The sequence below is a fragment of the Eschscholzia californica genome, unplaced genomic scaffold (genome assembly GCF_041429995.1).
Source record: "Eschscholzia californica isolate CP2 unplaced genomic scaffold, dmEscCali1.0.p SCAF_2, whole genome shotgun sequence".
NCBI lineage: Eukaryota > Viridiplantae > Streptophyta > Magnoliopsida > Ranunculales > Papaveraceae > Eschscholzia > Eschscholzia californica.
The window spans coordinates 57,490,270-57,503,931 of NW_028238309.1; the positions used below are offsets into that span (position 1 = coordinate 57,490,270).

The 13,662-nt window shown below is 40.6% G+C and overlaps 1 protein-coding gene across 1 annotated transcript; it reads left to right on the forward strand.

Moving 5' to 3' along the window:
• The first annotated feature begins 2,625 nt into the window (after nucleotides 1–2,625).
• LOC147559445 (heavy metal-associated isoprenylated plant protein 35-like) lies at nucleotides 2,626–4,212 on the forward strand. The gene is made up of 3 exons (XM_086661345.1): nucleotides 2,626–2,784; nucleotides 2,879–2,954; nucleotides 3,056–4,212. Exons 1-3 carry the CDS (start codon nucleotides 2,737–2,739, stop codon nucleotides 3,955–3,957), a joined length of 1,026 nt encoding a protein of 341 aa, XP_086517471.1. The 5' UTR covers nucleotides 2,626–2,736; the 3' UTR covers nucleotides 3,958–4,212.
• The last annotated feature ends 9,450 nt before the right edge of the window (nucleotides 4,213–13,662 follow it).

The following is a 13,662-nucleotide window of genomic DNA, read 5'->3' on the forward strand; positions in this document are numbered from 1 at the left end:
TAGGAAGAGAGCAAAATCTTCCCATCCTTTCGTAGGGTATAAAAAAGAGAAAAAAATCTTTACCACTCTTTTGAAATATTTAAAAATCATATTTAGGGCCTCACTGTCTGTGCTAGTTAATAAATCATCTTTAGTTCCTTTCATTTTACCCTTGTCAGCCTTGCAAGTGACTTTGCCATCGAGTTACAAAAGATATCTCGTTTTATTAACAAAGAGAGATACCGTCTCTCTCTCTCTCTCTCTCTCTCTCTCTCTCTCTCTCTCTCTATCTCTATCTCTATCTCTCTCTCTCTCTTAGAAAAACATATGGATATCTCCCATTTTCTCTTTATTTGCAAACAAATAAAGGAATTTATTTCTTCTTCGATTTTCGTACTAAGAGCGAAATCACTCCCTCTCGTAGCGCATAAAAGAGATAATAACCCCTTTATCCCTCTTTTCGAAACAAGAATTATGATCCTTTAGTCCCTAAATTTCCCGGTCACAACTTTGGGCCATCCTAAATAGTCTCTTAGGAATAAAAACATTGGTTAATTAGATTTGACCTAGGGGGATATTCTTGTGAGTCCGAAAATTGTCTTGTTTATTTTTTATCCCATTATCTTCATCTCCCACACCCAACCACCACCAACTCTTTCCTCTCTCTGATTCTCTCTCCATCTGTCTTATTCAATTTGTCCTTCTTTTTTCATCTCTTTTGCTCTATTATCTCCTTAGCTCTACTTTTATTATGCTTTCTTCCCACTTCGCTCTCACTGTTCTAGCAAAGGGAATGATTTCCTCCTCCCGAACCCCCTTTATGTGAGACGAAGGGGACCTTGAGGAGGAATTCAACAAAAACCTCCTCAAGAATTTCAGACCCTCATCAAGGATTTCCTGGTCGGTTGACCGACCACAAGATTTTTTGTTATTGGTTGACTATGAGATGTTTTGTGGCTAACCAACCACGAAACCCTCAATCAAAGACTACATAATCTTCAATGATTGAGGGTCTGAAGTAGAAGGCGAAGGGGTTCCCCTTTGGTAGCGGTGGTCGAAAGTGGTGGTGACAGTCAGAAGTTGTGTAGATGAAGATTTTGGGGCAAAATTCAGTCAAATAAATTCTTAGACTGAAAATCATGATGCTCCATAAGTCGTTAGTTGACTAAATTTTTATTCCCGAAGCCTATTTAGGATGGCCAAAGTCGCGACCAATCTTTCTTTAAAAGAAAACTTATTATAGGAGGATAGGTTATAAAAAAGGTGGATGATTTGGGAAAACAAAGAAATTATCCGGGTACAAAGTTTTGGCCGGTAATAAATTTTTTTTTTTTTTTAAAAAATCTTTTGTTTTCTCCAAACACTTGAACCCTTACATTTTCAACTTCTTCCTCTCCCAAATCTACCATGAACACCGGCGACTTCCACCATAAATTCCGGCGACCTCCGCAACAAATCCTGACCACATTTTCATCATCTCCGACAACTCTCATCTTCTCTCTCTTTCTCTATATCTCCGGCGACAGGGGCGGAGCCAGGATTTGGTTCTACCTAGGGCTAACTTAAAATTTGCATATTGAATTTGTATTCAAATGTATTAGTGCTTGCAAAAGATAACGACGTTTTTTATTCAATTACAATTGCTTTGTACGCTTATTCATTTTATGATAATATTTTCTTATTTTTCTACTAATAGACATACCTATGATTTGAGAAGCGGAGAAAATTTTTTGAAGTTAGATTCGAGATAAACAAAAAAAAAGATATAAAATATTATGTCTTACCAAGTAAATGAAACAAAATATGATAAATATACTACCCTACTCGTATACAACGACGAAAAATCCGAGAAAGAAGACTCTACATTTGGCCGTAGCAACTAAGAGAAAAAAGGAAAGTGAAGGAAGACGAAGAGATAAATACGAAATATACGAGAGAGAATTATAAAGTATACGAGAGAGAAAGATAAGAGAAAATAAAAATGAAAGAAGAAAAAAAATTAAATACAAAAGATATAGGGCCCAAAAAGAAAGTTTTTGACTAAACCGAGTGCCGAAACGATAGTTACATATGAGTTAAGGGCTAAATCAGAACTCTGTTATGAATTGGGGACCAAAACTGAATTATTCCTTTCCAAGAGATGAAAAAAACATTTGGAAAATCACACTGTGAGTGGATTCAAACCCATGATCATGTGAGTGTAAGGAACTAGCTTTAACCAACTGGGCTAAATCCCACTAGTGTTAGCCTTGTGGGCTGAAACTATTAGTAGCTAACCCAGGCTATAGCCTGGGTTAGTCTACATATAGCTCCGCCCCTGTCCGGTGAAGGGGAGGAGCTCCTTTGTCGTAGCCCTGGTTTCCAAATGAAACCAAATCTGGTTTCATCTGGTTTCAAACCAGACCAGACGAGATTTGGTCTCGTCTGGTTACAAACCAGACTCCGGTGAAGGGGTTCCTCCCCTTCGTCGGAGATAGAGAGAGAACAAAGTCACTGGCTAACTCCTGCGGGTGACTGTAATGGTTTGTTTGGTTGATGTGTTTTGGGGGTCAATGTCAAAATTTCCCTAAAAAGTAACTTCTTTCCATGATGTCTCAGTACTCCTCTCCCTATATCAATGCCCTCTTGCTTTTTATTCTCCTGAAACTCTTTCACTCCATTTGTTCTCATAAAACCTCTTCAGCTCCTCTCTTCTCACTTCTCTATCTCTCTTTGTCACTCTCTCTCTCTCTCTCTACAGAACATTTGCTTATTGAAATGGCAACATCAACAGCTGATGAATCCTCAGGACCACTCAAATATCAGGTAAACTGAAGATCTCAACATATACCCATTTCTTGTTTTTTCTCCAATCATTCTTTTTACTGTTTCATAATCTCATTTTCTTCTTCTTCTTTAGAAATGGGTTTTGAAGGTTTCCATCCATTGTGAAGGTTGCAAGAAAAAAGTGAAGAAAGTTCTTCAAAGCATTGATGGTTGTATAACAATAGAACCAATTAATCCTCTGTTTTATTAGTTATCCTCTGTTTTGCTGTTTTTCTCTCTCTCTCTCTAACTTTCTCTCTCTAAAAAACAGGGGTTTATACAACAACAGTTGATTCACAGCAACACAAAGTTACAGTAACAGGAGATATTGATGCTGAAACCCTGATTAAGAAACTAGCAAAAACAGGGAAACATGCAGAAATCTGGCCTGAAACCACCAGTCCCAAAATCCAAAATCAGAAAATTGAAAATGGGAAAAACAATCAAAATCAGAAACACCCAAAATCCAATGAAGAAGGAAATGCTACTTCTGATCAACAAATCCAGAAGAAATCAACACCAACAAATGATCAGAATGTTGAAGAAAAAGAAAAACCTGTCAAAACTAATGAAGCTGTTAAAAATAACGGCAATGGAGGAAAACCCACCGACGGGAAGACACCCACCGAAGGGAAGAAGCCAGAGAAGAAAAACCCACCGGCCAGTAACCAGTCTCCACCGGAACCGGTGGAGAAAAAGGGTAGTGATGAAAGTGAAGAAGTTCCAGCTGAGAAAGCTAATGGGGTTACCGATGGCAAAGGTGGTAAAAAGAAAGGAAAGAAAGGGCAAAACGGGAATAATAATATTCCAAGTAAGCCTGATGAGGTTAATACTTCCGTTGATACGGCAGTAAACACTGAATCAGCAGCTCCTGTTACAAAGGGCCCACAAACAGCTGAAATTAATGTTGGTCCTCCACGTCAGCATGTATACCCATACGGACCATATCCATCATACGGTCAAGCTACATACGTTCCTGCATACGGTATGAGTTACAATACAGCGTATCCTACTGTACAATACGGTGCTTCGTATTATACACCACCGGAGCCGTACACATACAGTAGGTTTGTACAATCAGGGTGTTACGAATCACCTCAGCCATCCGATTCTTACAAGATTGTAAACGTCGAGGATGAAAATATGAACGGTTCAGGATGTTACATTATGTGATGACGACGATGATGGTAATAGGGTTAGGGTTTTTGTTTAAGGTGGATACAGATGGGGACGGGGATACATGGGATAAGTAAGTAATGCGTACTTTTGTTAAGGGTTAACTTGTCATGTGTAAATTGGGAAGATGGAGTGATTAGTGAAAGCAGTAAGTAGGAGGGGCTAATCTAGTAATAAGGGTTCATTTTGGGTTTTTCCTTTTAAAGTTTGTAATAGTTTGGTTATTATTAGGAAATGAACTTTTATTTTCAATGGTTTTGTGTATTAATATGTTTTGGTAGATCTTTCAAGATGATCAAATTAACTTCTCCAATGCACTTTTTTTTTTTTTGCTTTTAATTCCATTCTCAACCAAAGACATTGATGTTGAGGGTCTTGTTCACTAAAGAATCGTTTACATATATTATTAGGCGTGTCTGTTTCATTTCAGTTATCATCATCAAACTAGTCCATAAAATTGTTGTACATGTTTTTGTCTAACTTACACTAGAAGTTCTAAACTTCTCATTTAAAGACATTGATGTTGAGGGTCGACTTCACTAAAGAATCGTTTTCATATATCCTTAGGTGCATCTGTTTCATTTCAGTTATTATCATCAAAATGGTCCATAAGATGGTTGTACATGTTTTTGTCTAACTTATACTAGAAGTTCTAAACTTTGGAAAATGATCCATGGTCGTATATATTAATAAGTTTAAGTACACCTTTCGTGATGATCAAATTGATATTTCTAAAGAGCCATTTGCATTTATTCTTGGGTGTTTTTCAGATTTCATCATCAAAACGGTCCATAAGATTGTTGTACATGTTTTTGTCAACTTACATAAGAAGTTCTAAACTTAGAAACTAGTCCATCGTCGTATACTCGTATATAAGAAGCTTTTAAAATGGAGTCAGTGCTTGCTCTCACGCTCTTTCTACGTGTATTCATTGATAACCTTCTCTTAAAGAATTCTGCTTACTATTTTGTACGACTTGTTTTATTACTCAGTTGATAAAACTAAAAAAATTATTCATTAAAAAATTTACAATAAAATAAAACTTAAACTGCACAATTAGCACCATCAATTCACACATCAAATACAAACCGATAAAATTGTTTTAGCCTAATTTCATTTTTGAATATAAGGAATCTAGTTTTTTACAAACTTAACAATTAAATAAAGAATCCCATTTGGTGAAACACCAAATGATTACAAAATAAAATAAAAATATTCATAAATGACAAAGGTAAAAGGTGAAAATATGTTGACCTAAAGATGGATTCTTTTAGAAAAAATAAAGATAGCTACTTTCACAAATATAGTTTTTGTAGTGAGTGATGGCTTGTCTTCTTTATTGGGGTGTATATTTTGCTAACTATATTTGAATTAATTTGGGAATCCACTTTGGTTTGTACGGATGTGAATGTCTTTTCTCTTTTAACCTTTCTTTTTTTACCTTTCCTCAAATTAGGTGGACCTAGTTATTCCTCATTGTGTTTTATTCTTTGTTTATCTATATTTAGTTGACTACATTTTGAATCATTTTGACCATTTTTTTTGCTCAAGAAAATTAAATACCTAATCCAGTCACTAGCTTGATTAGGTAATTCCTTAAATATCCATTTTTAATATATTATTATATATACACATATATTATATCTACTGTTTTATGATTGTTAGAGAAATTTAGGATTTTATGAAAACTGAGATGTTATATTACTCTTACGTAAGAGGTTGAAAATCTGAAATGTGGTAAAATATTAACATTCTTCCATTCACTATCGTGGTATTCTCATTGTTACTCTCACAATAAACTAAAATGGAAGAACTTGGTTCATGTTTCATTTGAATCAAAACTTCTAACATCATGATCGTATTTTAGAATATAAATTTTGAATTTCTACTATTGACAAAAAGTTTTAAAGTAGTACCAATTATTTAATATGATTTAACTTAACAATCACGAATACCATACACTAGTTTTTTTTTTTTTTAGTTGAAATACCATACACTAGCTTGTTATGATTTTGTCCAGTTTGTAGAAACCTATATACCTACTTTTGATGGGAAAAAAAAGAGAAGAATAAAGATTTGATAAATTTTTTACACACAATCATAATGTAAATTCAAACACATACTTTAAACCCTTTAGTGGTACCGATTGTCCCATCAATAGACTGATATGTGGATGTATCATTTTATCTTAAAAGGCTTGGACATTAATAATGGTAGATCTAACCACCTTCTTTTGGACCCAAAACGATGGTCTCATTACATTATTCACACAAGAGAATTTCTTCCTTGACTAGCAAAATGTCGTGACAATTTATTTTTGGTGAAAGACTTAACAAAATTTAATATTTCGAAGAAAGGAGTTTTGGGTAAGTCCTACTTTTGTTAATCTAACCTATTTAAAAAAATGGATGTTTTTATGTTATATTGATTATTGAGTCATCTAATGGCCACATCCTCAAGAGCATATAAACACACATATGACAAGAAAATTCACCTTTATTTTCTTTATTGATAAAGCTATGATATCATATGGTCATCTTATATATTGTTCACCATTTTCCCTCTCTATCAATATAGAACTTCAAGTGTATCTCTCTCTTTCTTAGATCTTTTGAGAAGAGAATATCAAGGCCTAACTTTTTCGAACAAGTAATTAAAATTAATATTAATATCAATTAAAAGGCAGCACTCCATTTCCCCATCTTTCTTTTTACAAAATCTTGAAAGCTTTATTTGTATTTATAATAACTTACTTTCCATTCATTCTATCCTCATTGACGTATCCTTTAATTATTATATTATCTTCAAACATAATGGAAGATACACGGAGTGCAATATAAACGTTGTATCTATTTTGATGAATAAAACACCAGTAAGATAATATGTGAATGTCGAAGTGAGATAGTCGAGCGAACCACACTCTTGGTGATTTAATTAAGTTTTTCTGATGTAGACACTTCAGCAGGCGAACCACAGTTAAATGCTTAACAAAATAATAAATAACAATCAAATTGTTTCCAATCTACAACCGATTAGGATTTAGCTAGCAATTTTTTATCTCCTCTTGAGCCAGATTTTCGAGCGAGGGAAGCTGAATACCACTTGATAATTCTATCAGATATTCCTAATGTTTTAACTTTTTTTTTTTGATGAAAACCTAATGTTTTAACCTAATAGTCTATAATAGAATTTAAAAGAATAGATTTAGAAGGTGGAGATTGTTTGATCATGCATCTTATGTGGGTCCAGCTTTCTTTTCTACCTTGGAATCTGATTCCTTCCTTCCATCCATCAACACTATATGGTTCTTTTTCCCCCCTGCCATCAACAGCAAGTCCCATTGGTGTGATGAAAATTAGTACTTCAACTAAAAAAAAAAAAAACATTGAGTACATGGACATGGAGTCATATTTGTATCATTTTAGATAAGGCTGTATTTCTTAACCAAAAAAAAAAAGATAAGGCTGTATTTTGGCCGTACATCCTACAAAAAAAAAAATGCCCCTAGTGGTGGTGTTGCTGGTTTGGTTTCTAAAATCCACTCAAAGTTCAGTTCAACACCAAAAAAAGAATCAAAGTTCATACATAGAATTTTGTGTAAATAAAAGATTGGAATGAAATTCACGAATTATGAATAAAAACTCTCACATTATATTCGAGGGTATACAACTTATTCTCAGATAACTTCTAATATTTGTAAACAACAAAAGACACTTATAAAGCTACTTCATGGCGGTTGTTTAATTCTTTATTTAGTTGCTAAAATTTACCTCATTTTTTTTTTTGATGAAAGGCTAAAATTTACCTCATGGTGTGCAAGATGGAGTAGTATTTTAGTACTATTGAAGCTATAATTCTACCAGAGTTTTTGAAAAATCATATCGGACTGACTGACCCACTTACCACTCATGGTAATATTTTTGTGACTGTAGACGGTAAAATGTCTACGGGTCGGAAAGTCTGACAGTCAACGGGTCAACGGTCAAAGTCTTGTCGGGTCGGGTCGGATGCTTCGGGGACCGGCTACGTGTCGAAAAGAACCTGCACACAAAAAGAGAGAAGAGATCGTGAAGCCTCTGGGACACCGGGATGGTGCCGGCCTAAGGGGGCTCCGACGGTCAAGTCAGATACTCGGTCAAATATAAATAAGAAAGTCAAAGTGGCCAATAGAAGGGTAACCGTTGTCGGAGTGCTTAGGTGTCGCGGCTCGTGAAGTTGTCGGAACAGATCCCCACGGAAGTGATTTACTTACGGTAATTAAGAGGGTGACGGTAATGAAGTATCGTCGTTAACTCGCTGGTCGTAAAGGAGACTTGCAATAAGGTGCTGGTCGTAAAGGGATCCGCAATAGAGTGCTGGTCGTAAGTGGATCGGACGGTGAGGATGAATGAAGATGATACGCCTAGTGTCTTATCGCTAGATGAATGATGCGATAAGGAGGTGGCCGTATTAGGATGACGATACGGCCAGCTAGTTACTGCGAGATATTGTTACGGCTAGCTAGTTACTGCGAGATAGTGTTACGGCTAGCTAGTTACTGCGAGATTCGTGACTACCAAGCTTTTATCCTCCAACTTCTAAGACGATGAGTCAGAGACTTTGGAAGAGTGAAGAGCTCTTTGAGAGGCTTATCGAAGAGAATGGTAGTGAAGATGGATTGGATTACTCGAGTACTGTTGTCGAATATTGGATGCCCTGGTCTGGTTGTAGCCTCTTGTATTTATAGTGGTAGAGGAGGGTCGTCTTGATGACGGTCAGCTCGTAACCGACGTAATTATTCTGTGACATTACTCATGGAAGTACGTTAAGAGATAGGGGATCTGACGTACTGACCGTCAGATGAGAATTCGAATCTCTTGGGGGACGGTCAGGATGCTACCGCGTGTGCGATAAGCTACTGGCCGGTAACGTCCGTCTTCAAGTGGAAGATACGGAATATTCACCATTAGTGCGGTTATGGATTGCGCGATAACCTTCTAGCCGTCAGATAGCTTAGTACTAGGAGGTGGTTATCGCGCGACATGTGTCAGATACGCTTAGTGTTAAGCGGGTATGGATCTGGTGATCATGCTAGCGTCTTGGGCCGTTACCGGGCCTCCTTATCAAGCTTCGCGGATTTTATCCTTACGAAGCGGTTGTTCATAAATTCTGCGGGCACCTCGTGGGGCGGATATTTGCCCATACAATTTGCCCCCCACTCTCTAAGTCCAGATGCGGAGTTAGAGAGTAGTGAGGTATGACCGTGTCAGCGGAGGAGTGCGCGTCTCGATCATATTTTACTAGTGGGACTGCCACTTTGCATCGTAGCGATGGCTGTTTCGAGGTTGAATGTCCTGTTCGTATTATTGGGGTGCCGGTAGGTTTCGGATACTTGGTCTGTCAGAATCGCGGGAAGATTCGTTTGACGGAAAATTGGTCGCGAGATGGGGTGCCACGTGAAAAAAATCGGATATATCAAGTGCCGGCAGCGGGTTTGTTGGGCGCAAGGCGCCGGGAGCGCACGAGGCGCTCGGGGCGCCGGGAGCGCACAGGGCGCACGGGGCGCACAGGGCGCTCGGAGCGCACAGGGGGGCGTCTGCGTACGCCCAGCGCGCTCCTGCGCGGGGCGCACAGGAGCGCGCCACGTGGCGCGTGCTGGGCGTACGCATTACGCCCAGCGCGCTCCTGTGCGCTTGGCCAGGAGCGCGCCACGTGGGCGCGCGCTGGCCGTTCAACGGCCAGCGCTCTCCTGCATATGTACTGGCCGTCCGGACGGCCAGCCCCTTCTTGCGCGTTGGCCGTTTGGACGGCCAGTGACCTATTGCACCTTGTTTGTACGATCGGATCTTATCGCTTCGTTTTCTCCGGGTGTCACCCGCTTGGTTCCGCGCAAGACCCAAATATGTCGTGGGTCCTTGGGACGCCTATGGTTTTCGCGTATCAGTGTTTAAAATGTATTTGCGCGAAAGGCCACTTCGCGGGAAGGAGGTGGGGGGTACCCCTTGGGTTGGACCCTATAAGAAGAGGTGTAAGGCCATTGTTTCACTTGCCATTTGGAGCTTGGAGAGAGATTCTTGGGATTCTTCACCTTGATAAGGTATTTTTCTCTTTCCTACTTGACTTTGTTGAGTTCTTTGATTGAATTTTAGTGTTCTTCAATTGTTCTTGATTCGTTCTTGAATGTTTATAGCGTTTGATCTTCAAAGTTACTTTCCTTATTTGTTGGCATGTGTTTTTGAGATTCATACCTTGAGTTAGTTATTGCTAGATTAGATTCCTTGACCGACTTGTTGCTATGTCCGATACTTTGACTGAGTTAGCGCTAGGCTTGATACCTTGAGTGAGTTACTGCTAGGTTTGATACCTTGAGTGTGTTACTGCTAGGTTTGATACCTTGAGTGGGTTATCACTTAGCTCGATTAACTGACTGCACACACCAAACTAAATATTGCACACCAAGCCAGCTATTGCTCACTTCCTTAGCCTCAGTTAGTCGTTGTAGGATCTGAAACCTTGTCCATTTTCCATACAGACTTTGCCTTCTGAGATGAGTCACCGTCAGCACGGTAGTTCCTCTGATCCGACTCACGCGCCAGTACCTTCCGAATTTAGACGGATGTTGGCGCGAAAAAGCGCATCCCTGAAGCGCTTATCTGAAAACCCGGCCTCCACTATTACGGCGGAGGAGCTTCAAAATGTGAGATTCATGTATAACATTCCCGGCTCTATAGAGCTCAGGCTCCCTCAACCCGATGAGCTGATTGACGAGGATCATGGCGGCTGGACCGCACTGTATACGACTCCTTTCTCCATGGGATTTAGATTCCCCATCCCCCGCTTGGTCCACGGTGTCTTAGATCATTACGAAATAGCTCCTTCGCAGCTCATGCCTGGCGCGTGGAGGCTTTTGTTGTGTTTGGAAGTGTTGGCCTACCTACAAAGCGTAGATCTCTCAGCGAGCGATGTCCTCCGCTTCTACCACTTGGCGAGTCACTCTAGGGACAATGGTCGGTATGGCATCAAGCCGCGAAAACCTGGTGTTCTTTTGATCACTGGTTTGCCGGATACCGATCGAAAGTGGAAAACCAATTATTTTCTTGCACGTGGTGACCTGGTGTTCGGTGACCGGGGGATAGGTCAGATTCCTTCCCGTTGGCAAGACGCCCGTAAGTATGTTACCATTTATTTTGAGTACGCCACGTATGTTGTTGCCTAAGGTTGTATCATCTTCTTGACAGATTGTACGTTCAATAATAAGAACGTTGCGAAGCTTCGTGGCTGGAAAGAGAGGATCTCCCAACTGTTCGAGCGTCGTGACCCAGAGAGAAGTAGCGCTTTCCTTCTGTCTCATTCTCTTATTTCAAGTACTCCTCTGTGGGATTTCGTTCCTGGTAGAACTTTGGTTGGTCAAGTTCCTCCTCCTGCGGCGGCTGTCGAGATACGGAGTGGGCTTCATCATCACCAAGAGGTGTTTGGTGCGCCGATCTTATTCCCACCTCCTGCAGCGAGTACAGAGTCTTTTGCGTCGTCAGACATGGTGGGTTCCGGCTACATCCCTGGTGCTTACGCGGACATCCGGAAGGGCGGCCAGAGGAAGAGGTCCAAGGCGGGCACTGGCTCGAGTTCTCTTCCACATTCTTCTTCGTCTGCTCCTATTACCGAGGAGGTCCCAGCTACGGAGCCGGTTTACTCGGCGATACCCCTATCTGAGTCTTCTGGTGGGGCTTCTATGTGGAGGCATCATCCTTCTGCTTCTCCTTTTGATGGTTCCACTTTTTTGTCTACTGGAGGGGACCAGCTGCTCTCTTCTGAGGATCATCAGAAGTTCCTTGCCTACGGTCCCTGCGGGGGTGCAGACTATGGTGTTTCGCACCAATATCAGGTATTTGCCTCTTATTCAAGTTGCAACTATTTCTTGTTATATTTACATGCTCATCTCTGTTTTGGGTCTTGGTAGGCTCTCATGGCATCGATCTCCTCTCGTCGTCAGTTGAGCGAGAGTGTTGACCGAGTTGCGGAGTTGACGGGATCATTCTCCAGGTTGCAGACTCGCTACGACAGCCAAGTGGTTTCCTTTCAGGAGCAGGGCGACAGGATGCGTGCCCAAGAGAGAGAGTTGGAGGATCTTCGGGGGCGGTACACTGTGCTGGAGCGAGAAGCGGCGTACAACCAACAGCTAGTTGATGAATTTCCCCGTGAGAGGGATCAGATTGCGGCGGACGCGGCGTTACGGACTCGTGCAGACTTGTTCGTCGAGTACCGCGAGCATGGGCCCGACAGATGGGATATGGATGATAACATAGAGGCCTGGCGGGTTCGTTATGAGGAGCTCTTGGCGGAGCAGCGGGCGGGAGAGATGACGATAGATATGGACGAGGTGATGAGGGGCGATGATGCAACTGGAGGCGGTTCGCCTCATTAGTGCTTTCCTTTGACTTGGCTTGTTTAGAATATTATGTGTGTTGTTGATTTCTTTTCCTTAGTGACGAACTATATGTAGTCGTCGTCGTGTGTCGTTAGGCGTTCAGCCGTTTTGTTCGGACGACACACGTCGGATATATGTTGTTTGTAGAGTTGACTTCTAGACTTCTGGATTTGTATTTTAATGGTTCAAGTGAACCCACTGGATTTCTTTGAGACTCTTCCTTCAAGGATACATTTACTATTGTTGTTTTTCTCCTTAGTTGAGTGGTTATGCTTATGTAGGGAAGACGACTAGCGCCTTATTGCGTTTAGGTGTCGGCAAGTAACTTATTGTCTCATCTTGGATGGATTACCAATCATAATTTATACCAGTGATACGGTCAGCACCTTACTGTGTTCAGGTGACGGCTAGCAGCTTGTCGTCCCAACTTGAATGGATTATGAATCCTAAGTTATATACGGGGTACGGCCAGCACCTTACTGTGTTCAGGTGACGGCTAGCAGCTTGTCGTCCTAACTTGAATGGATTATGAATCCTAAGTTATACACGGGATACGGCCAGCACCTTACTGTGTTCAGGTGACGGCTAGCAGCTTGTCGTCCTAACTTGAATGGATTATGAATCCTAAGTTATACACGGGATACGGCCAGCACCTTACTGCGTTTAGGTGACGGCCAGCTGCTTGTTGTCCCAACTTGAATGCTAATTTACATACGGGATACGGCCAGCACCTTACTGTGTTCAGGTGACGGCTAGCTACTTGTTGTCCCGTCTTGGATGGGTTTCCAATCTTCACTTATAAAAGTGATAGACCGACACTTTATTGTGTTTTGGGATCGTCTAGCGACCTACTGTTTCTCTCCAGACAAGTAATTAGATGCCCTTGTAGTGAACTGACATCGATATTGATAAAGTTTAAACACAAGTAATTACTGGATAAATACTTGAGATTTTATTTCTAAATTTTTGTTTACATCGGAAGTGATATCTTAGATTTAAGAACATTACATTGAACTTGAGGAATAAGTGCGGGACTTTGTTCCTTCTAAATAAATTTTGATGAACAGTACGTTGAACTCGTTGTTGTCAAATGAAGAAGTGTTCGTCATTCGACTTAGGTGCCTGGTGATTTTAGTTGCCTGTTGGACAGGTGAGGGTTGCTTAACCCGTATTGTTCTTCAGTTTCTTCATAGTCTTCATATAGTATCCTCATGCCCCCCAGTCGAAGTGCGGAACTCTTCTGGTGGTTTGGACTTCGACTCTGACGTCCAGCCTCTTATTGTTTTTGCTACTTTGTT